Source organism: Danio rerio, chromosome 6 (genome assembly GCF_052040795.2).
Source record: "Danio rerio strain M-AB ecotype USA chromosome 6, GRCz13ab, whole genome shotgun sequence".
Classification (NCBI taxonomy): Eukaryota; Metazoa; Chordata; class Actinopteri; order Cypriniformes; family Danionidae; genus Danio; species Danio rerio.
Genome location: NC_141026.1, coordinates 32,359,243 through 32,383,248, shown reverse-complemented (window position 1 = coordinate 32,383,248; position 24,006 = coordinate 32,359,243). Strand labels below are relative to the sequence as shown.

Here is a 24,006-nt window from a genome sequence, read left to right as displayed (position 1 = left end):
AAATGATTCATTGCATTTGTCTGGATCTCATTATGGTTTTATTATTTCCACAGTGCATTTTTTGAGACACCCACATGTCTCTACGTATTAAAGCCTGTCATGTTCTACTCTTGAGTTTTCTCTGACTTAACCTGTTCTCTGCGAGATAGAGGTGTCTGTTGTATCGTGATTGCCATGTTAATTTTTTCAAATGCCAGGGTTAATTACTACCTGTTGTTGTCATTCGTTTCACAAACGCGTGTTCCTTAGCAACCCTAGTCTATCTGTGAATGTCTTTGGGTTGTCGCTCAATATTGTGGAGCATTTTGCTTCTGCTGACAGATTTAGATCTTAGAAAAAGTGTAATGTGCTGAACGTATGTATCAAAATATATTAAACAGGTCCTGTGTAGCTAATTCACACTTTGACAAGAAGGCACTTATGACCCTGCTTGAACTGCTACAGTAAAGGGGTACTTGATTATGATTTCACTTTATAAACTTATGTTAAATGTTGCTGGTTGAGCATACTGTAAATAACATCTGCAAAGTAAAAGGAACACTCCACTTTTTTGCAAATAGGCTCCTTTTAACTCCCCTAGAGTTAAACAGTTGTGTGCTTTAACATTTTAGAATCCATTCAGCCAATCTCAGGGTCCGGTGGGATCACTTTTAGATTAGATTAGCTTAGTTTAGCATTAAGAACATCATTGAATCAGGCTAGACAATTAGCATCTTCCAAAACAGTTTTGATAATTCTATTTAAAGCTTGACTGTTGTATAGTTACATTGTGTACTACAAATGACAGAAAAAAAGGGGGAAAAAGTTGGTATTTTCTAGGTGGACATGACTAGGAACTATATTCAGGTGTATTAAAAAAGAAACTTTGCTGTGGTACTATGGATGCAGCAGCAAAATGTTATTATGCAGCACTGTTACATAGTACCTGAGGACTATTGCACAATATTACACAATAAGTCAAACTTTATATATGAAAGTTCTTTTGAAAGCTTTTTTTTTTTTTTTAGTAAGATGCTTAATGTCTAATCAGATTCAATGATTAATGCTAAGCTAAGCTAAAAATGCTCTCGCCAGACCTGAAGATTGGCTGAATGGATTAATAAAAAAAATGCTAAAACCCAACTGTTCAACTCTAGGGGGGTTGTAAGATGAGCAAAAAAGAATATGATTTTTTTTTTTTAGTATATGAATACTACAGTATATAAAGTTAAAATTGAAGCTGTCAATTTTGTAACAATTATTTAGTTGTGAAAAGATCTGTATAATGACTTTAATATGCGATTGACTCGCCTGGCTCGCCTCCAGCCATCTTGTATTTCATAAGGTTTACTGATCTTTGCATCTTTGCATCAAATTACAAAAAAAAAAAAAAAAAAAAATTACCGCTTATGCGAGGTCTATGGGGCTGAGAGTAAATTTGACGTTGAGAATTTTTTTCTTTTTCTGAGTCTTGATAACACCATTGTGGAGTTTTTATCTTATTATTTCAGCAAATAAGACAACAAAAAATTGTTATCAGATTCACTGCACTCTAAGTTTGCCCAACCATGATGGCTTTCGCTACTGAGAAACACGTAAATGTGAAAAGGGTCTACTGACTGCATGATGGAGTCAATAGAATGCAGTTATATAACACTAAAATTCGAGAATGTATTTAGCATGAGTGTATGCGATACCGATTTTACACAACAGTCCAATAAATAAGGTAATAATTTGTTTTAATTTAGATTAAATATTGTCTGTATTTGCTGTTTTGCTAATTAAAGTATTAGCATTAATGCCACATAAAACACGTTCAAAGAGATTCCACAAAACAGCTGTTTACTTTATTGAAAGATTCAGTCGTTTACAATTCTACTTAGACATTTACTGCCACCTGCTGGTTTGAGTTTCTCTTATTGAGGATAATTTCATTATTTCATGATAAAATTAAATAAATTAAAAACTTAAGACAAATTATTTAAAATAAAGGAATTATTTAAAATATATATAATTTACATTTGTGTGATTTTTAAACCTGTATTAATTTGTTTTGAACAACCAAATATTTTGGAGTCATAACATTTAGATGGAAGTTCATACACATACAATATGTGCAATTTTTAAGATTATTTGATCTCTTCATGCTGTAAACAATTGCATTAAAACTTGTAATCGATTGACAGCCCTATTTAAACTGCACCCCATAACCAAAACCCAGCCTTTGAAAACAGATGATTGACTGCCTCTTTAAACACTTGCCTTATGTTTGCCCATAGCCTGGAGTTCACAATCCCCATCAACAACAGACGATGATGATCACTTCAGCCCCCCCACCCCACCGGACGGCCCGCGACCAGCAGTATGAGGGTGCCATCAACAAGGTGTCCATCCAGCAGTACCAGTCCCCGCTGCCCATGCCCATCACCACCACCAGCCCCCGGCCCCAGAGTGCCCGCTGCTTCATTCAGACTAAAGGCCAGAAGAGCATGGATGGCTTTCCAGAACAGGTACCATTGCACTCGCAGAGTAACATGCAAATGAAATTCAAAGACAACCAGAACACATCCTCCCTGCACTACCAAATAAATTTTAAATAAATATTTCCCAACTGATGTTTAACAGAGCAAGGAAATTTAACAGTATTTCCTCTAATATTTTTTCTTCTGGAGAAAGTCTTATTTGTTTTGTTTTGGATAGAATAAAAGCAGGTTTAAATATTTTGAAACCTCTTTTGAAGTCAATATTATTAGCCCCTTTAGGCAATATATATATTTGATTTTCTGCAGAAGAAACTACTGTTCTATAATGACTTGCCTGATTAAGCCTTTGAATTGCACTTTGAATCTGAATGCTTGTATTTTTAAAAATATCTAATAAAATATTATGTGCTGTCATCATAGCAAAGATAAAATAAATCAGTTGTTAGAAACGAGTTATTAAAACTATTATGTTTAGAAATGTATTGAAAAAAAATCTTCTTTCCATTAAACAGAAATTGGGGGAAAGGGGTTGCTAATATTCAGGAGGGCTAATAATTCTGACTTCAACTGCATATATACAGTTATTTTCCTCCCTGCAAAGGAAAGAGAACTAAATACAATAGAATAAAATATGAAACAAACTGTGCTTTCAGCATTTTCACTGAAAGAAAAAACACTTTAGCTTCAAAAGTCCTTTAGTCAAGAGCAGTGAGGGATTTTCTCCTTGTTGTTTTATAAATAATGTTGAAAACAGGCGGCATCAGGAATATAGCGCTGTCACTTTAATGGTTTCGCTTTCACATGTCTTGATCCTCAACTTGTTTGTTTACTACACAAATGAGGGTTAATATAAATAATCACTAAACACTGCGTTTTGACACCTATTTGACCATTAAAGCGCTTACGTTAAGATGACTTTAGATGTGTGCGCTCTGCTCGTCTCAGAATGAGACCAAATGCTGACCGCATGCTTCTGACTGTGTCTGTGCGCAGCGCGCACACACACACACACACACACACACACACACACACACACACACACACACAAGCATGCAGTCTTTAGCGCGTTTAAGAGCAACAAATGTGTACAACTGTAAAGGCGCGGTAAATAATGGAATAATCGTTTATCTCGAACATTGGTTTTTCATAATAGTTAGAAGCCAATATCGAAATCGAATTTTTTATTAATTGCATAGCAATAATATATATATATATATATATATATATATATATAGAGAGAGAGAGAGAGAGAGAGAGAGAGAGAGAGAGAGAGAGAGAGAGAGAGAGAGACTTGCCAAAATCCATGACCACTCACATAGGACTCTCAAACCTTGAGAAAAAAAAATATTTTGTCTGATGAAACAAAGACTGCACTATTAGGCCTGAATGCTAAGCGTGATGAAAGACACCAGGCGCTGCTCATCACCTGGCCAATGCCATCCCTAAAGTGAAGCATAGTGTCAGCATTATGCTGTGGGGATGTTTTTCAGCTGCAAGAATCAAGGCAATGACGAATACAGCAATGTAGAGACATTGTTGATAATGCAGCAATCTTTCAACAGGACCTACTGTAAGCACATAGCCAAGATAACAAAGAAGTGGCTACAGAAATACACTGTGAATTTTTTTGAGTGGCCCAGCCAGAGCCCAGACTTGAACCCTATTAAACATCTCTGAAGAGAACTGAAAATGGCTGTACATCGATGTTCCCCATCCAACCTGATGTAGATTAAAAGATACTGCAAAAGTAATGGGAGAAACCCAGAAGATTTGCCAAGCTTGGTCAACATACTCAACTACTTCAAACTTTAATCAATTCTTTAAAGGCACTTCAACAAAGTATTGAGCAAAGGCTGTAAATACATATGTAGGTTTTTTTTTCTTTTTTTTTTTTACTTCTTTCATGTTGTCATTAAAGTCTTTTATTTTATTTTTGTAGAAATTGGGGAAAATAACAAATGTAATCTATTTTGTAATAAGGCTGTGGCAAAATTTAAAGTGACAAAAAAGTTAATTGTGGTGAATACTTTCTAGGTGCAGTGTATCCCTGATGGGTATAATAAATATCACATGACTAAATACACCACTTTCTATTGGTTACATTTTCTGTCACTAAAAACTTGGAAGTAGGGTCTGCAATGCATTCATACGGTTCTCCTACAAGAACAACAGGACCAGTTCAGATTTCTTTCAGCGCAGGGCAAAGTTTCTTAATGAAAAAATGAAGCTGTTGGATTCATGATGGGAACAGGCCATTTGATGGTAACCAAACGATCCAAACATTATTTGATCCCCTGTCCCAAGAAAACTGGCAAGAACTGATATAGTATGTTGTTCTTTCATGGATGTTTTAAATGTTATAACATAAAATTCTAATTAATTTTAACTGCATTTAACCAAGCCAGCAGTTTGTGTTTGTTTTTAGCCAACTTTTGGCTAATAAAATTTTGAATAAATGTAGGTTTTCTTCTTAAAACTACTGTTAATAAATTGTCAAATGCAGTCTGTGTCTTGATAAGAGGAAAATAAATAAATAAAATGAGTGTTTAGCCAACCTTTCATATTAGTGGAAGTTTTAAAGCGAGCTTCTGAAAGCGAGATCTAAATTTAGCAGGATCAGTCAGATCAGGAAGAAAATAATTCTGAGCAGGTAGTGAGTGAACACAAAGTGAATCTTAAGCAGCAGCAGGCAGGATGAATAATAAACAGCCCTGCACAGATTTCTACTTGAAACGATATCTTCATATTTTCAAAGGACATGAACGATGTGTTTTCAAGATGTGCATCCAAACGATCATAAATATAGCCAAACACCAAGATTTGTGTTTTCTGCCGTTGACAGCTCTGTGTGAGAATCGAGAAGAACCCTGGCCTTGGTTTCAGCATCTCAGGGGGAATCAGTGGACAAGGGAACCCCTTCAAGCCCTCGGACATGGTAAGAACACTTCACTCTTAGCCTTAAAGGACACCACACAATGAAATATGCTAATTTCAGCATTTCAGTCTCAGAAATCACATTAAAACGATGCTTTATATAGAACAAAAATCAAAGCCGTCTCTCTTTAGTTAGTAACGTGTGTCTCTCTGTCGAGTTCCCATGGAAACATGCGCTACTGCAATGCACAACAAGCTGACTGCATTACCTTTTAACCTCTTCATGTCTTGCCAAAAATAGTTAGTTAAGCAGTTGACAATACTTTTTTAGAGTCACAAAAGAAACATTATCTGTTTTATGTGTTAGGATCACTACATTGTGTCAAGCTAAAAATGGTGTCAATTTGCATGACAAAAAGTGTACTTCTTTTCCCCCCATAAGGTTTCAGCATAGCATAAAGATTGCGTGTTGTATATTTTTGCTACTGACAAACCGAATCCCTGTGAGCCCTGAAGAAATGTAAAGTTTGGTGGACTCTCAATATGTGGAGCTTAAAATAAGTCTTCACGTGTGCACACATGGCACATACTGATGGGTCCCACATGTAGTTCAGATCCGTATGCTTTATAATCTCTGCCTTGATTTGTCGTTCACTTTGAATCTACTCCATAATTCCATAGATGAAGGTAATTAATTCTAGATTACCACTAACGTTTTGAGGAAAACAGGCCATTCTAAATCCAGATTAAAAGGCAAAGATTCTAAACCATAGTCACCATGTGGTTCCTAACCTCATATCACTTTTGACTTATAGGGTATCTTTGTTACTAGGGTACAGCCTGATGGACCAGCCTCCAACATTCTTCGACCAGGGGACAAAATTCTGAAGGTAACACTGTTCTCCATCACATTGTCCCATGAGTTGCGACAATGCATCCTCCGCCACACTGCCAGCGGAGGGCTTTGCATGTGGCATTAAATGTGAAGTGTGTATGCGTGTACCGTATGTGAGTGTGTGTCTCAAGTAAGCATGGACTTCTGTTGTTATGTTTGTCCAACTTTGATTGTTATTGTCCTGATTTCAAAGAATATATACATTTGTTAAATTCAATTAACTGGCATGGATGAATATATTTTACACTGAATAATTCATTTTAAATGCACCTTTATGTATATTACAAAGTATAATTAATAGGATGAAATGATCAATCAATACCAACTACCTCAGTTTGCCATGTTAAATCTAATTGTTTGATGCAAATTGAATCTGGTTTATACCAGTGTGGTGAAATATAGGGATGTCCTGATCAGGTTTCTTTGCCCTCAAGTCTGAGTCATTTGATTTTAAGTTTCTACCGAAACCAAAACACAATCCGATACTTCTATAATACATAAAAAAAAGAATAAAGAGGAGCGAAGAAATGGATCCAGGATTTCTTACTTAATTCATCCTATAGGTTAACATTCAACAACTGTGTTAACAAACAGCAATTCTGTGAGGTAGCTTGAACAATCATGTAATAAATAATATCAATTCTTCACTTTTGGACTTTAGTGCAACAGTAAATAATAAAAAATCTCTTAAAACAAACAGCACCTCAACTAAAAATACCTAGCAGGCTATCCCAAGTTTACATATCTCACAGTTTGCTATGGCAGTGTTGTCGTTGTCAACTTTATAATAAACTGTGCCACCACATAACTATAGATGTGTTGAAAAAATAATGAGAATAAATATATATACACTTATCCATACATATTTGAGTCCTGAACGTGAGGTAACATCCGATTCCGATCGAGTCTGAAATCGCATGATCGGGCCTGATTCCCAATCACATGATTGGATCTGGACATCCCTAGTGAAATATCTAACTTATCTACCCCCGAAAAACAACTAATTTATATAAGTAATACTGTTTTGCTTCAGTGTCATTTGCTCAAAATACCATTTCTTCTGTTTTTATTATTTTCTTATTTTATTTCTGTGGTGAAAACTATATTTTTAGCAGCTGTTAATCCAGGCTCGTCACATGAACCTTCAAATTTTTTCCCTCCAATTCTTTTAATCATAACTACTACATTACCAACCACCACAATGTTCTCATTTTTTTTTAATTATGAAAACGAAGAAAATAACAAAGTTTTCATAACCAGTAGAACAAACACAATCTTAGAATATGAAAAACAACACAAACAAGAATGAAATAAAACAGATATGTAATGAAATGTACAATTATTCAAATAATTTAAAAATTAAAACAATACAATTACTATTACACTGGCTATGTTTTGCTTTACATGCAACCAAATAATCAATTAATTATCTCATTGATTGCTCAAAAAACTTAATGTGAACAGCTTAATATGTGACTGACATCTTGGTTTGGGTTGGACTGGCTGTTTTAGACTTTCTGTAAAACCAACAAAAGCACTGAAAATAAAAACAGAAAGTGTAGTGACGTAGAAATGACATTTGGCACGACGAATGAGCTGTTGTTTTTGTAGAATGAAGTGTCATAAATGACTACTCTAAAATTCCTCTTCCACTCATCATCTGTGAAGTGGAATTCAACAATGTCCCATCAGTCCTCAATTCATGCTCTCATCAGGACGCAGCTTATTTTGGATATGGTTGTGGGCTATTTTACTGCTTGATAAATATAATCTGTGTCAACAGATACAGTGCTCAGCGTATAAAAGTAATATTTATATCCATTTCTCAGTGAATACGGGAATATATTGGTGCATTTGAACAGAAGAAGTTTATTAAACGAATATATTTAATAAAATTATATTTTAAGTCACAGAACATCTACAGAAATGGAAAGATAATACATTTCAATTCATGCAAAATATTGCAAAAAATTACAAACTACAACATTTTAACAGAATTGTATTTATTTTTTGTTTTTTGCTATTTTTGAAAATGTTATTTTATTTTTTTCCGACACATTAATCGGAATGGTTTCATTCCAGTTTAAACCAAAAGTATCCATACAAGCATAGCCAAGTGTCTTTAGTATATTAGTTAGAATTATATTGCAGGGCTGTTGAACCATTTGAAGCTGAAGCTGTTGCTTGTATCTAATTGGCTGGTTACCATTTTAGGATGTAAAATTATTTTCAGGCAACCAGACAAGCATTGACTACTGCACAGTTTCATATCACTATGCTGAATGATTGGAGTTATTTTCACAACCTTTTGTGAAATATTCTGTCAAAAATCTAATCCAAACAAAAGCATCTGAATAAGTTGTGCAAGAAACCAGTGCTATTGAGCACAGACACCTGACAAAAGTCTTGAAATATACCCTTTTCACATTTCCAGGCTTCTCAGCAGTGATAGTCATTATAGAAAACCTGAAAAGCAGTGAATGGGAGGGAACCACAAATAGATTTCTTGCATTCCAATCTGCTTAAATAACAAAAGAAAAACTCCACGATAGTGTTTTCAGAAAATGGAAAAAAAAATAAATTGCAGCCAGAAGATAGAAAAAAGTAATGTCCTGCTCACAGACACTTAGAAACACCTCACATAAGCGTTAACTTTTTTTTTTTTTTTTTGTAATATGTTGGAAAGATATAAAGTATAGCTTTACAAATGTACATATTTATAATTAAAAAAAAAGCCAAGTAAATAAATTTAGGATTCAAGAAGCTGATGAAATGCCATCTCCATCTTATAAAAAGTGTATTTTTAATATTTGGCAGTTAGGTTTGATAACCATAGTATAAGCGTAACAATTGACTCCTGTCTGTTGAATTATTAGAAAATAATAATTCAGTGTCACTTGGTTTCATGACAGACTCATTACTTCAGAAGTACATTATTTTCTAATAAATGAATGGTCTGTCGTCAATTATTCATTTCATAAATGTATTTTTACTTAAAATGAAACAGAATAATTCTGAGCACATTTTCTGATTCATGACTTTTCAGCAAAACAAACCAGCACAAGTGCTTTCCTTTTAAAAATATATAATAATGTATTAAAATATGTAATATATAAAAACATGATCATTTACAATAAAAGCATCACTATGAACCTTAAAAAACTCTATTGTGAAAGTCTTTCCTATCATATTTTATTAATTTAATATATCCAAGTATTCGTTTATTTAAAAGTTATAATCAAGCTGCATTTACACTGCATGATTCAAGTGACTCAATTCCAGTTTGGCATGTGGCACAGATCGGATATGGCCCATGTCTGTGTAAGCAGAAAAAATAAAAAACACATGGATTCCGATTTACTCAAATCAGATTGAGGCCTTATTGTTCATATGCGGAAATCTATCCGGTATGAATCGGATCTGTGCCCTTTTGTCTAGTGTAAGCAGGTAGATCGGATTTTTACCTGTCAATTCGAGTCACGCATCATTAAAAACCATAGTGAATGATGACTCATTTTGGAACAGACTTCAGTACCAAACCTTAAATCTCATACACAAGGACAAAAAAAGCAAAGTATTTAAGCATGTTACTGAGAGAGAGAGAGAGAGAGAGAGAGAGAGAGAGAGAGAGAGAGAGAGAGAGAGAGAGAGAGAGAGAGAGAGAGAGAGAGAGAGAGAGAGAGAGAGAGAAAACAACATCCGCAACGTAACCAATATAACTAGAAAATTTTGCTTACAAACTTTATGGTGTCTTGAGAAAGCCTAGTCTGAAAGTTTGAAGTAGTTGCTAGACTGTTGATTGCTAAGGTGTAACTAGACAGATGCTAAGGTGTTTCAGTGGTTGCTAGGCAGTTTCCAGCCTAAATTAACATGTTGTTAGCATGAATTTAGTCTGAATTAGCTTGTTGCTAGTATAATTTTACTGTGGTATGAATAAGCGTGTTGCTAGAACAATTAGTATGTTAGTATGTTTTTAGTATGGATTAGCATATTGTTAGCATGAATTGATATGTTATTATTTTGTCCAATGTAAAGTGAATGGCAGTTTTTACAATGGAAGTCAATGGGACAGTTGCTAAGGTGCCGTAAGTGGTTGCTAGGGTGTGGCTAGAAAGTTGAAAGGTCATCAGTGATTGGCAGATTGGTAGTCTGGGTTAAATGAGCCCAACCTCAAGTCTGTATGACAGTCTGGTGGAAAGTTATGAGGTCAAAAACTTAAGTCAATTGGACTTTTCCGATTTTTCCGGATCAGTTTTCGGAAAACTGGATCAGTTAGAAAAGATATAGCAACTCGAGTCAGACCAGTCTGGAGTAAGTTTGGTGGTTGTAGTATAAATGGTCTAGGAGCAGATGCATAGAGAATTTAGTCTCAGAAGAAGAATAATACGTTTATGTATTATAACAGTATGTTGGCTTTCTCAAGCCACCATAACTATTATAAAACTGTTGCATACATCAGGTGCATAAATCACACCATGGACATTACATTAAGATGCCTATTGGTTTAAAAAGGCCTAGAATAGAAGTTGGCAAAATGAGAACTTTTCTGTCATAAATTATAGTAAAACAACTTGTCAAAAAGAATTTAAAAAAATAACTCTGCTTATTAAAAACAGGAATGGAGAAAAAAAAAAGAGGGCTCTTTTATTATCAGCTGTCAGTCAATGCCAGCTCTTTTTTCCTGGTTATTGTGCCTTTGCCATGTGCTGTGTAAATACAGACAATCGGATAAGAGTCACTTTTAAAAAGCTGATGTAAGCAGGTCAGGAATAAAAATATAAATAAAAATCGCATAGTCACAAAATTAGAATTGACCATCAAGATCTGCCGTGTAAATGCAGCCTTACAGAATAGACAAATTTGAGCAGTATTTATATACACTGTAAATGTATTAAGTAACGCTAAATATTTATAAACCACAACAGCAAACTGTGTATATATCCAATTAAATGCACAAATAGAAGAGCCCAGCCAGCATTATCCTAATCTAAATTGCTATTTTACATATTTTGCAAAAAAGAAAGAAAAGAAACTGTGATTGTTGAAGGGCTGTGTCTGGTTTTGTGTTGCTGTCAGTGTCTAAAGAAAGCAGCTCCTTCTCTTTTCCTTCTACAGATCCAGAATGTCTAAAGACCAGTTTCTTTCCACCTTCTCTCCTTTTACAGCATGATGTGGCGTGTGCATCTCTCTTTTCTCTCCCCCTTGATCCTTTTTGAGCGAGGCCTGTTCTCCTGTGCTGCCGTGCCTGTTCCCTCCCTCTATCCACCATTCTCCTGCCTGTCCCGGTTCTTTTTTGTTTACCATGTGCTTCGTTCTTGCATTGCAGGCCAACGGACATAGTTTCTTACACATGGAGCATGAAACCGCAGTGTCTCTTCTGAAGAATTTCCCGAAAACTGTGGACTTGGTAATCTTAAGGGAGAGCACAATATAAATATTTTTATAGCTTATAAAGACTTCTCACCCCGACGGAACACAGGAACTTGTACATCATCTTTTTATCTAGGAAGAATTTTGCCAATTGCTGGACCAATGGCAAATTCCAGTGCCAAATGTACACTAGAGGACATATCTAATAACGTTACATACGGCTTACACATTCTGCACCGACATACATTGGTTGAAATCTTTGGTTGATGTTGTTGATATTCTTTATCTCAGCCTGTGGCTGTGAGTGGGTGCATTTTTTTTTCTTCTTTTTCCTGCTTATTTATATGGCGTATTATTTTGTACCTATTTTTCCTAGCAGCTTTTCGGTTTGAGCATGAAAGCACATCTGCTTTTAAGGACATTTACCCACCATAACACTGCCTCAACTTTGTAAATGCCTTGTGTAAATATATACATTTACAACTCAAATGTGATTAGAGCATAGAATGTGAATGAAAGACACACTGATGACTTTTCTAACACATCCACCAGTTTTTATAACAAATTTAACAAGGGTTACGATTTAGGGAAAACGACAACAACAACAAAAAAGTCCCCTTTTAAATCTTGATGAACGTTCTGTATTTGCACAAATCAGATGACAGAAGATATTTCCCAAGCAATATTTATCCCGTCTTTAGGGTTTTCCTGCAGCACCCTCTATTGGCATTGATGGATTTTTTTATTTTATTTTTATTCATTCGCTAGGTAAAGTACGTATACGTTTCCACGTTTTTCAAATTCTCGCACAGCTTTTGTTTGGTGCCAGGAAAATTCATGCACACAAATTAATGTATAAAAACATACTTCACATTCTACAGTTTAAATGGGGGAAAACTAGCTTAATTCCAGTCGCATTGTTGTTGTATGCTGCTTTAAGGTTTTTTAAATCCTTTTTTAAACAGAATAACAAAGGGAATTCCTTTCATAATGAATAAAACGGACTAGATACAGTGTACACATGTAAGGCTTTACTGATTAGAGCATGCTTTCACTCTTAAACTTTTTTTATTAGGATGCTTAATAGGGGTCGTTGTGTTTTGGACAAACTGTTTTGTTTTTTTACATGAAAATCGTTTAATTTCTTTTGGCTTTTTTATTTGATTTATTTTTTAAACCAGTCATCGTTGTGATAAAACAGTGCCATAAAATCCCTCCCAAAATCCTGGGCATGTATCAAAAATGTTGCTAAAAATGTAGCATTTCGACGAGAGCTGAGCCCGACACAACACACAACAGCCACTGCATTTAGCTTTTGAGAAAGATTATTACGGATGGACGATGATGATGATGATGCAATTAACTGTTCAAATACTATTGTGAAAGAACATTTGATAATAATAATGATTATTTTTACTAAATGTTTTCAGATGATTTCTAATATATTGATATATAATTAGCTATGCTCAAATTGTTAAATTTTATAAAGAACACAAAACCAATGTATGGACAGAGAGCAAGACTGTGAAGGAAGGAAACACTAGAAACAAATATGTACAATTCTTTCTCAAGTAATAGTGAATTTGTGTCATAAACCTATATATGTATATGAATATACAAATGGTCATTTTTGTATGTGTTTAAAGACCTATTGAATATAAAAAGGTAATATATGGTACTATTCAGTCTAATTGCAGTATTGATGTAAATAATTATGAATGGAGACATTTAAATAATTTATTACGATAGATCGTGAATGTACTTAAAGCTTTCTGCAGTATTAAGACTTACTGAACTTGAATGCCGTTTCATTTTTTGTGCAAAAAGTTATTATATCTAGAAGGAATTATTCGATTTAGTTTCAAAGAATTAGTGACGATTTATCATATCATTTCTTTGCACATGCAAGTTTACTCCTTCCGACTTTTTTTTTTCTGTATTACCGCAAATATGTAATTGACGACATATATTCTGTGTCTAGAATGCATTTTGCAGATGAAATATGTACATATTTAACAAACACATTTTAGTTAAAAAATTTAAAATGACAAACCTGTATAAAAAGGAGAAGAACGTCCAATGATGTTAATGGAGCCATTTTCGGCTTTGGAGTACAGAATTTTTTCAGTATCTAAGAGGTGTTTTGAATAATGTATCTTTATTGTACAAATAATAAAAATGTCACTATTGTTACTACTGGTCATCCTGTGGTCCTTTACAAACCATTAAACGCTAGAAAGTCTTTCATGTCATCATTTATTTGGTGCTTTTGTAATGAAAAATTGAAACGTTCAAAACCAATTACAAAACTTAAAACAAGCATGTTTTTGTTGTTCAGTTGTTCTCTTAATTTTATTACAAAGCATGCGTTTGGTTTCAAAAGGAAATCATTACAAAATTCATAATTATTTATTTGAAGGGTATAATGGCAGGTCTCATTAATTAAAACAAGTGGAAGAAGATAAATCGTGTCTTTTCATTTTTTTTAATATGTATGTACGGTCAAGAAGTGCAAATAAAGTGTTATGGCACACAAATTAATAGTTTTTTTTTTTTTCAAAGACGGCTGAATTGTCTTTCATTTTCATGTTGGAATACGACTTCGGAGATACTCAAGGACAGCATCTGTGCCTTTAATAAGGATGGCAGCTCTTGGATTACGGAAAGGATTCCCATCAAGCATTAGAGCCCTAAAGACGAGATGAATCACACGCACAAGTTAAACGAAAACGCTCAAAACCTTCGACATGCTTAGATTAATCTGTTTCCAGAGATTTTGTCCACTTGGAAATACAATTACTTTCCTCATTTAGGTTCAGATAAAATATTTGACTGCATTTTGACTGCAGTGTTTGATAGAATCACAACGAAAAAAAATGTCCCTCACCTCAGACTGGTACAGTTGCCGAGTTCTGGTGGCACTTGCATGATGTCATTGTTGGACAGATCCAGGGTTGACAGCCTACTTAAGGTCTTCATTTGGACAGCATCAATGCCTCCAACTTGATTGCTGCTGATTAAAATGGTTTCTAGGGATGGGATTCGGTACAGCACTTCTGGGAATGACTTAAACCTAAAGATACATACACATAACCATTTAAATCACAGAAAACATCAAAATAGGAGTAATAAACACAATTTGGGCGTGTTCAAACTTGCAGTTCAGTTATTTTGGTTTGACAAAAAAAAGCACTGCTTGCTAGATGAATGATAAATATCAGTTGTGATGTCACATCCAGCTTTTGGTTTGTTCAGTTGTCTTTGGTCAGGGCTGCATTCATATTTCTGTCTCTTAAATTTGTTTGGTGCACACCATGTTTCAGATGGCAGCGTTCACATTTACTTAAATGAAGTGTACCAAGAGAGCAGTTGCACCAAAGATCCTTTTAATCTAACCGGCCTGCCAAGTGTGAAGACACCCTCTCAAACTATTTTAATAGATCTGGACATTTTATGCACAAGGGAAGGATGGTACTGATAAAACTTGCCTATTAAAAGACAAAATAACACTCCGCAGTTTGATTAAGCCTTCCAGCTCCATTGGCAGTGAGATCAGTAGATTGTTCCTAAAGACAAAACATTAGTTCAGTATAAATGGTTAATTAGTAAATTATGATAAAACATCACATTTACGTCATATCCGTCAAGTGTATTCTCATTTAAATATATTTGCTTAAAATTATTTCACTCTAAACATCCAAATTCTGATTTCTTTTTTTCATTAATTTATTGCATCTTGTGCACAACTAAGATCTACCAGCCACCAGATAAGTTTTCTTGTGCAATCTTAAAAATAGAACATTAAAGGCTGTGAAATGTTACTGGTGTGACATTTAGAAACAATTGAGAACCACTGAATTTGTAAAATTGCACGTTGAACATTTGAGCTTTAAAAGCACGAAGCAAGTGTAAAAATTACCTGAGATCTATATGCATCAGCTGTTTCAAATGACAAAAGTCCGCCGGAATGGTCGTTAGCTTGTTAAACCCAAGATTAATGTCTGCCAGAGAGTCCTTTAAATCCACAATTCTGCAGGAAATGGGAGAATGTTTTATGCTGAGCATTATAAGTGTTCAGTAAATCTCTAAAGCACCTCTAATGTGGCGTACCTGTGTGGAACAGCCGTCAGCTGATTTTTGCTGAAGTTCACATTCGCCACAGGATTACCATCAACTGCGTCAAACACATCATCCGGAATCGTTGCGTCTTGTTTTTCACTAAAGAAAACAGGATTTATTTTTTTAATTAAACATGGAAAAATTCTATACTAAAAAGTCACTTATGAAAATGTTTGTGGTTACCTGTAGTCCAGTGTTTTCAGCGTTTTAATGGCATGTACATTAATTTTAGCTTGACTTGGGAAAGTCATTGCTGTTTTTGGCTCTTCTTTCAAGCCTCCATTAGGTGGCTCTACAATTTAAAACATAGCAAAATTCCACAATGGTGACAAAATGTAGTTATTTTATTTAATTACTTTATTTTTAAATAAAAACAGGTCCAATATAACCACCTCCAATATAAAATTCTATCATTAATTCACCCACACAAATACATTTCAAATCAAATCTTTTTAATTAACCAATAATCTGATGCTTTAAAGTCTGTGTAAACCAGAAGTTGCGGCTGAGTTTTATTTCAGTGTGATGACACATTTCCAACTAAAATCAGAATATTGAATAGGGGGCTGAGTTTTAGTTTTGCACTGTCAGCAAACTGACAGTTGGGGGCATGTGGCTAAGCATATTTCACCCAAGCGATCAAACTGACATCAGAAAAGGACTGCCATTCCAGAGCAGAAGCAAATTGTGAGCTTTTGATGAGTAATTACCAAAACAAACTGTTTTTATGTTCATTAATTTAGAGTAAGATTAACAACATGTGCTAGCAAAATAAACATTGCAAATTGAGATTTCATGTTGACTTTAGAGCATTTCAGTCATTCACATGAATTCAAGTCTTGTGAAGTGACATGACTACTTTTTGTGACAGATTGAATATACCATTTTATTCACATACAAACATTGTGAACCATTTTTACAGAAAATTTAGTCAGGGAAGCTCAAGACTAATTGTTTATTGTGATGTGGGAAAGTAAGTGAAGTTCATTCCTCTCGCACAAGCACATTTGAGCTTTCACAAATACCAATGTGGTTTGTTCTCACACACCAAGCACTAAGGAATCACAAGGAATCACGATTTTCATATTGGGGTTAGGTTGTATCATATTGAAGAACTCTACAAACATGGCTTGGTTATAGACATACCTTGTACACGACTTCTGAGATATTTTAGGAGTTCACCAGTGCCTTTCTGCAAAGAAGATGGTGTAAAACTTTCTGCTGCACCCCTGAGATTACGAACAAAAATGGACTAAAAAATATTGTTACAGCCGTGATATGTTGAACACTCACAGTCAGGAGATCTCTGCGGATTGCCCTCAGTGGGTTGCCTTCCAAGGACAAAGACTTCAGTTTGGGTAATGTGCCAAGTCCACACGGCAGACTATTTCACAAAAGACAAAGATTTTTATATGAAATTCTTTCTTCTGCAGAATACAATTTGAATAATGTCATAATTACATTCAAAATTATAAATAACAAACAGAAATTTCATTGTTTTTGGATATTATCAGAATAATCATATTCACTTTCCATTTTTTGACTAACCTGTTTTATTCATCCATCCACCTACCTACCTATCAATCCATACAATCAATACTGCATTTTAAACATACTTTTCAAAAATAACGTATTGCAACTTTTTTTTGTTTGCTTGACGTCAATTGTATAATTGCACTAATTATATAATTCAATATGGTATTTTTATAACATTTCAAACACACACACATTATTTTTCTTGGGCTAGATGTTTTTATAATTAAGGCTTTTATAGTGATTCGTTACGGAACGAGAGAATGAAAATACAATTTTTTATGCTTTTAAACATTCTTTCATTCATTTTCTTTTTTAGCTTAGTCCCTTTATTAATCTAGGGTCGCCACAGCGGAATGAACCGCCAACTTATCCAGCACATTTTTTACGCAGCAGATGCCCTTCCAGCTGCAACCCATCACTAGAAAAATCCATACAAACTCATTCACACACATACACTATGGACAATTTAGCTTACCCAATTTACCTATACCATGTTTTTGGACTTGAGGAGGAAACTGGAGCACCCGGATGAAACTCACGCGAACACGGGGAGAACATGCAAACTCCACACAAAAAATGCCAACTGACCCAGCAAAGGCTCAAACCAGCGACCTTCTTGCTGTGAGACGATCGTGCTACGCCACTGCGCCACCGTGACACCCCCGGTTAGTAAACATGTCATTTTTATTTAGGGCTATCACAATAATATTTTGAATTATTTCTAAATTACATGATAAAATCTAACTTACGCCCCAATGTGACTTATTGTTATCATTACATTTACAACAATGTGACAGTAGGCATGGGTCAATAAACAGTTTCAAAGTATACCGCGGTTTGGAAAATTCAAAGGATTTGAAACCACCAAAGTTTTCTGTTATATCGTTCCTAAGAAACATGTAAGGTTTGTTTGTTTTACATGTTTTTCAACAACTAATGTATTTCGTTTTTTTTAGGGCAAGTGTCTTCAGCAGAAAAAAAACTTCTACATTGAAAGCTACTGGTCAAAAATATTTTAAATGCGGGAAAAAGTTGTTGTTTTTTTTTTTACCCAGAAAAGAACCCAGAGGAAGATTGAAGAAGATTGAAAAGAACTTATTTTGGACCGTAATCACAATGCCATGATATTTGAAACCATTAAACCGTAAGATTTTTATCCAAGGTTATTATACTATTATGTTATACTGTACATAATGAGAACATTTTTACTTTTGGGTTAGCTTTATCTTCAGACTTTACAGTGGCGACCTACAAAAACATAGTGCAATGCTCTCCTGTATTGGATGATGATTTAGTTCTCCAGTGGAATCTTAAACAGAACGTAACAGCTCCACACTTAGTATTTTACAGTACAGGATACAACAAGCATATGTCTAGCACCTGCTGATGTCATTGTTAGTAAGATCCAGGCGCTCCAGGCCTTGCAGTAGGGTTATTTCCTCAGGAAGGCTCTTCACCTTATTATCTCTGAGCTCCAGCAAACTCAGAGCGTTCAGGTGCTTCAGATGCTCTGCCTCCAATACCTCAATCTGGTTATTTCCACAATGAAGTTCCTTCATATACATCAACAACTTTGTGTTAGACTTTTTCTATACATGACAACCATAACTAATTCTACAGCATTTTACCTTTAGTGTTTTACAGCAGGGCAGTTCAGGCAAATAGCGTAGCTTGTTGTGTCTCAAGTAAAGCTGTTCAAGGGACTCCATCTGAGCCAGGACAGGAGGAATGCTCTCCATCTGGTTTCGGGAACAGTCCAGCATTCTCAGGTCTGAGGTTTAAAAAAAAATAAGGTTAAGGTTAAGTCATAATTAGGTTAAGTTTGTTGGTTATTGGGCAAAAAAAATGAGTTACGAGTTACATAGCTAGCCTTTTATGGTTAAAACATACTTTTCATTTGACTGATGGCAGGAGGAAGACTCTTGAGCTTGTTGCAGGACAAATCCAACTTCACAAGATTTTGGAGGTTTGCAAGGCTTTCTGGAATATCTATTAGATGATTGTTGGAAAGATCCTTTGAGAGAGAAGATATTTCATGTAACGTCATTCACAGCATCCTTTATGATTCCTTTAAATTTAACATTAAAATTATTTAAAACACTTCCATTGTTTGGGTCAGTTTTTTGAAAGCAGGAAAATGCATTAAACTGAAAAAGACAGTAAATACATGTTTAATGTTATACAGGACTGTAGAGTGTGACCAATTGTCACATGTGCGACCTAATTTCTCAAGGGTGCGACTAAAATCGATAATTATTATAATAATTATTGAGGGCAAAAATAAATACATTTTTAAAAAGTCTCAGACTGTGGTTCAGTAGACACAAACAAGGAATGCTCATATCGATTCATTTTACCAAACTTTGTCAGATATTTTGGGTTGCATCAACTTAAAAAATGTAGGTTAAACTAGTGCTTTTTACATAAAATGCCAACTGAAAATGCAAATAAAAAATGTAGCTTTATTTTTCTGTCATTTAAAAAAAAATGGGTAGAATGTTGGTTAATCATTTACAATTAAATACTGCCTATATCAGTGGCTCTCAAACTGTGGTACACGTACCACTAGCGGTACACAGACTTCCTTCTAGTGGTACACGGAGGAATCGCTGAATAATCAAAGATTTTTAAAAAAATAGCACACTTTTAAGCCTTTGACGCGTATGATAACACCGATGTGATCAGTAAATTGATTTTAGTAGGCTAAACCTTTTATTTTTTAATGATTGTTATGGATTCTACCATTTGAAGCTAATTTCCTCCCCATATTTTTAACGGTAATTGGGGGCATATCCCGTATTTTTATATCTCATTGTTGACATGTATGGCTTAACAACTTGCTTTTCTGACACACAAAGCCTGCTCTAATGCGCAGTAAGCTGATATAATTTCAAAGATATACGACTAAGTCATATATACATGCAACATCTATTTCAAAATTTATCAAAAAGAGTTTACATATCAATTTGATGACATACAGCTTATATAATGATGTCCGAGGAACATTTCTACTTTTGATTGTTACTTTAAGAACAGTGCCATTTTTAATTCACTTTTAGAAGCACATCTTAATTTGTGTAGTTTCCATGTTCAAACTATTTATAATGTTTAAGGTGGCTGAAACCAATAAATATTCATAATAATAGAAATTTATCTGCCTCGTTTTTCAAGTGTACAGTGTTAAAGCTGCTTAATTAGGCCTGCTACGCTACTGTATTTTAATACTGGTCATTATGGTGGTACTTGGAGACAAATTTTTTCTGAGGTGGTACTTGGTGAAAATAGTTTGAGAACCACAGGCCTATATGGGTAGCATTTATTTAACTGCGGTGTTAAATGCACAGGGTTCGAAGTTTTGGGTGCACAAGTGCAACTAATGCAAACAGTTAGTCTAAAGCCCTGTTATACACTGCAAGACTTCATTAAAACTAAACCATCTAACTATGAATGACTTCTGAAGTATCATCTGACAGTAAAAACTGAACTAATCTTTGCTAAAAATTAAGATTAGTCATTACGTAATATATCAAAACAATCATACTGTATTCATACTGTATTTCTGGTGAGTGTACAAAAACCTTCAAAAATATATAAAAGCAAAAAAAAAAAAAGTAAAAATATTTGGAGTTTGCTATTGGTCAGATAGAAATATTTAATAAATCACTTACAAGTTCATCCAAGTTAACCAGCTGCCCCAGATCTCGAGGAATCTGTTCAATGAGATTCTGTTGCAGATGGAGACATCGCAGGTTTGTGAGTCTCCAGACACCCGAAGGCAATTCTGTCAGTTTATTGTGACTGCAGAAAACATTGAGTATTACGACACACTATAAACATTAACATATCGCTTTGTACATTTTATTATCTCCATCAGTACCTCAATATCAGCTTCTGTAGCTGCTCTAGATCTCCAATAGAATCTGGCAGCGAGCTAAGCTGATTGTCATGGATCTGGGAAAAGGCAGACAGACATAGAAAGAAAATACATTTAGACCATAAAACCCTGAAAATGTTTACTAGTAATTTACTATACAAATTCTACTAGACATCATGAAATGTTTTCAAATTTTATCCTGCGTATTCCTGTGCAACTGAGATCTAAAACATTAAACCAGTCATAAGTGTCAATTTTTACATTTATCTGAGATTTATACATTTATACAAAAAAAAGTTGACTGTATATAAATAAGCTTTTCAATTATGTTATATTAGATCATGACAATATTTGGATGAAATACAATACTTGAAAACCTGGAATCTAAAATATCTAAATACAAAGAAATTTGCCTTTAAAGTTGTCCAAATTAACTAAAATAGACATTACTAATTATACAGTGATTTGTATTATGTTAACAGAACATATACAAAATATATTTTATATTCTAATGTGTTTGACATTAAACATGGATACACACACACACACACTATACATATATATTTTTTCTTTTTTTTTTAATTAAAGGCTAAAAAAGAAAAGAGTCATATAAATAAATAAATAAATAAATAAAAAACAATGAAATGCACCACAATTCATATCTACATATTGGGGAGTCAAAATTGTTAATTACTATTGTAATTTCATTTAATATTTAGTTGTTTACTTTTATTTCATTTTAATGAATAGAATAGAATAGAATAGAATAGAATAGAATAGAATAGAATAGAATAGAGAAACCTACATCAAGGACCACCAGGGCAGGTAGAAGTTTAACATCATCAGGGATGCTCTGGAGTTTGTTGGAGGACAGAAGCAGTTTGGTCAGATCAGTCTGTTCCCACCACCGATCTTCAGCTCCAAAAGAAACATTTTGCTTGGCTTCCTGAGGTGTGTCTAAGTTCAACCTCCATACACTAGCAGGAACTGAACAAATACCATTAATAACAATCACCAAAATATCATGATTACCCCTACAGCATTTATTGTTATTACGGTAAGCCACGACATTTCAAAGTTTAGGAGACAGATGTCTTTCAGAAACATCTTTGGAATTTAAATCACGTCGAAGTCAACGTTTATATCTGTTGTGTGCTATTCCGAGGCCTCAAATGATAGTTACTGCATAAAGTTTAACATTTTGTCACTAAAGTGTGTTTGAAGTGTTGCTCCAGGACTGTTACCGTTACAGTACCTTCGGTTAGACCGCGCCCGGACAGATTGAGCTGCCCGCTCTTTCTAGCAGCTTTCAGTAAGCCATACGGAACAGGACAGTCTTCCTTCTCTTGTCTGAATCCTGCTCCTGAGTCCACGTGTGCTCCTCTTTTAAAACGAGACATCAATGCGATGTTAAAACACCTGTATACTTGAATGTGGTTGTAGTGTTGTGAAGTAAAAAATTGTAAACTGCAGCTATAATAAAAGACCCCCAACTTTTAAAATAAAAGTCGCTAGGAAAGAAATTCACCGTTTGACGTAAAATATTCTAATAAAATAGTAACGTTATATTTGGTTTTTGAAAAATATCTTATATAAAATGATAGGTACACCTTCACGCTATAACAGAATGTTTTGTTGTACATGTATTTTACATTTTAATCGATATTTTTAAAGATTTCTTACAGAATGTTTTAGAAAATATAAATGTATTCACAATTTTATTTAATAATAATAATAATAATAATAATAATAATAAGCTAACAGAACACAAAAGATGATTTAAAGCTCAAAACTTCATTGTCATGTGAAGAGGAAATATGGGCAAAAAATGGATGGCCATCACCACCTGTACTAGTATGTGTACCTCACCACTAAGCTTTACAAATAAAAACCCCATTCACTAAGCCAGACAGTTCTGTCCTGTATGTACACTCTTCTCCATTTCTTTTTTTTTTTTTTTCTTTCTTTCTTTCTTTCTTTCTTTATTCATTCATTGTTCTCAAACTCGATTCCTGGAGGGCCGCAGCTCTGCACAGTTTTGCACCAACCCTAATCAAACACAGCTGATCCAAATAGTCAAGGTGTTCAGAGACTATAAAGCAGTGTGAGTTGGAGGTGGTTGGAGCTAAACTATGCAGAGCTGTGGTCCTCAAGGAATTGAGTTTGAGACTATTTATTTATTTATCAGGAAAATACTGCTCTTTTATCATGCTGTTTTAGGTTGTTGTATTCTTGGAGGCCACAGTCAGTTAGTGAAGAGTGTGTAGAAGAGCATAGGGCTCAACACATAGCCCTGCACTGTTCTTCAGTTTTACATGTTTCTTTCTGTGCCTAGAAATAGACTCACTGTTGCTGACTTGAGTTGTCCTAGCCTGATCAGCAGATGGTGCTGTTTTATAAGTAACAAAACTTTTATATACTGTAAGTAATAAAAGCGCGTCACTTGCTCAAAATAGATAGTTCATTCCTCAAAAGCAAGTATTAAATATATTATATAATAATGTCATCAAAATGAAAAGTCATGACATTGTTTCTGAACAAATTAGTCAAATGGCTTTGTCATGTTTTCATTATGTCAGTTTACTCTGTGCATTTTTTCAATACAAAAAAATCAGATTTTGATGACACTTCTTGAAATGCTCAAGACATCACTATAGACTATTTGCTTAGCCATTTAAAAACTACTTTAAAGTTAGACATCTCTACATTTAGTGAGGTATCTGAGTACAAGACACTGAATATATGTTTCACATTTTACTGCATTTGCTCTTTACATTTCTAATTTATTCACAGCATTGTACAAAATAATAAATGCCCCCTTATTTAGAACAAACATAAATTTCCTTTGGGTAGAGCTATGCACAACTGTATACGAT

The 24,006-nt window shown here is 34.4% G+C and overlaps 2 protein-coding genes across 51 annotated transcripts in view; one reads left to right on the top strand and one right to left on the bottom strand.

The window, feature by feature from the left end:
- lrrc7 (leucine rich repeat containing 7) overlaps window positions 1-13,794 on the top strand; it is a 231,768-nt gene extending 217,974 nt beyond the window's left edge. For 19 of the 50 annotated variants that reach the window (XM_087257400.1, XM_087257428.1, XM_087257404.1 and 16 more), the window contains 4 exons: window positions 2,259-2,489; window positions 5,305-5,397; window positions 6,152-6,226; window positions 11,558-13,794. In XM_087257400.1, the coding sequence (XP_087113526.1) occupies window positions 2,259-2,489; window positions 5,305-5,397; window positions 6,152-6,226; window positions 11,558-11,665 (507 nt within the window). In that variant the 3' untranslated portion in view covers window positions 11,666-13,794. Of the gene's footprint in view, window positions 1-2,258; window positions 2,490-5,304; window positions 5,398-6,151; window positions 6,227-11,396 lie in introns of all 50 variants that reach the window. The other 31 variants (XM_087257442.1, XM_087257430.1, XM_087257436.1 and 28 more) reach the window with 3 other exon arrangements.
- A 46-nt stretch (window positions 13,795-13,840) lies between these two features.
- lrrc40 (leucine rich repeat containing 40) lies at window positions 13,841-22,560 on the bottom strand. The gene is given in 15 exon segments (NM_199862.2): window positions 13,841-14,291; window positions 14,489-14,674; window positions 15,090-15,167; window positions 15,521-15,631; window positions 15,712-15,819; window positions 15,904-16,012; window positions 16,867-16,912; window positions 17,014-17,104; window positions 18,637-18,809; window positions 18,885-19,027; window positions 19,147-19,270; window positions 20,925-21,054; window positions 21,134-21,207; window positions 21,936-22,117; window positions 22,386-22,560. Coding segments are annotated over 15 exon segments (1,806 nt in total). The 5' UTR covers window positions 22,531-22,560; the 3' UTR covers window positions 13,841-14,185.
- Window positions 22,561-24,006: the final 1,446 nt, after the last annotated feature.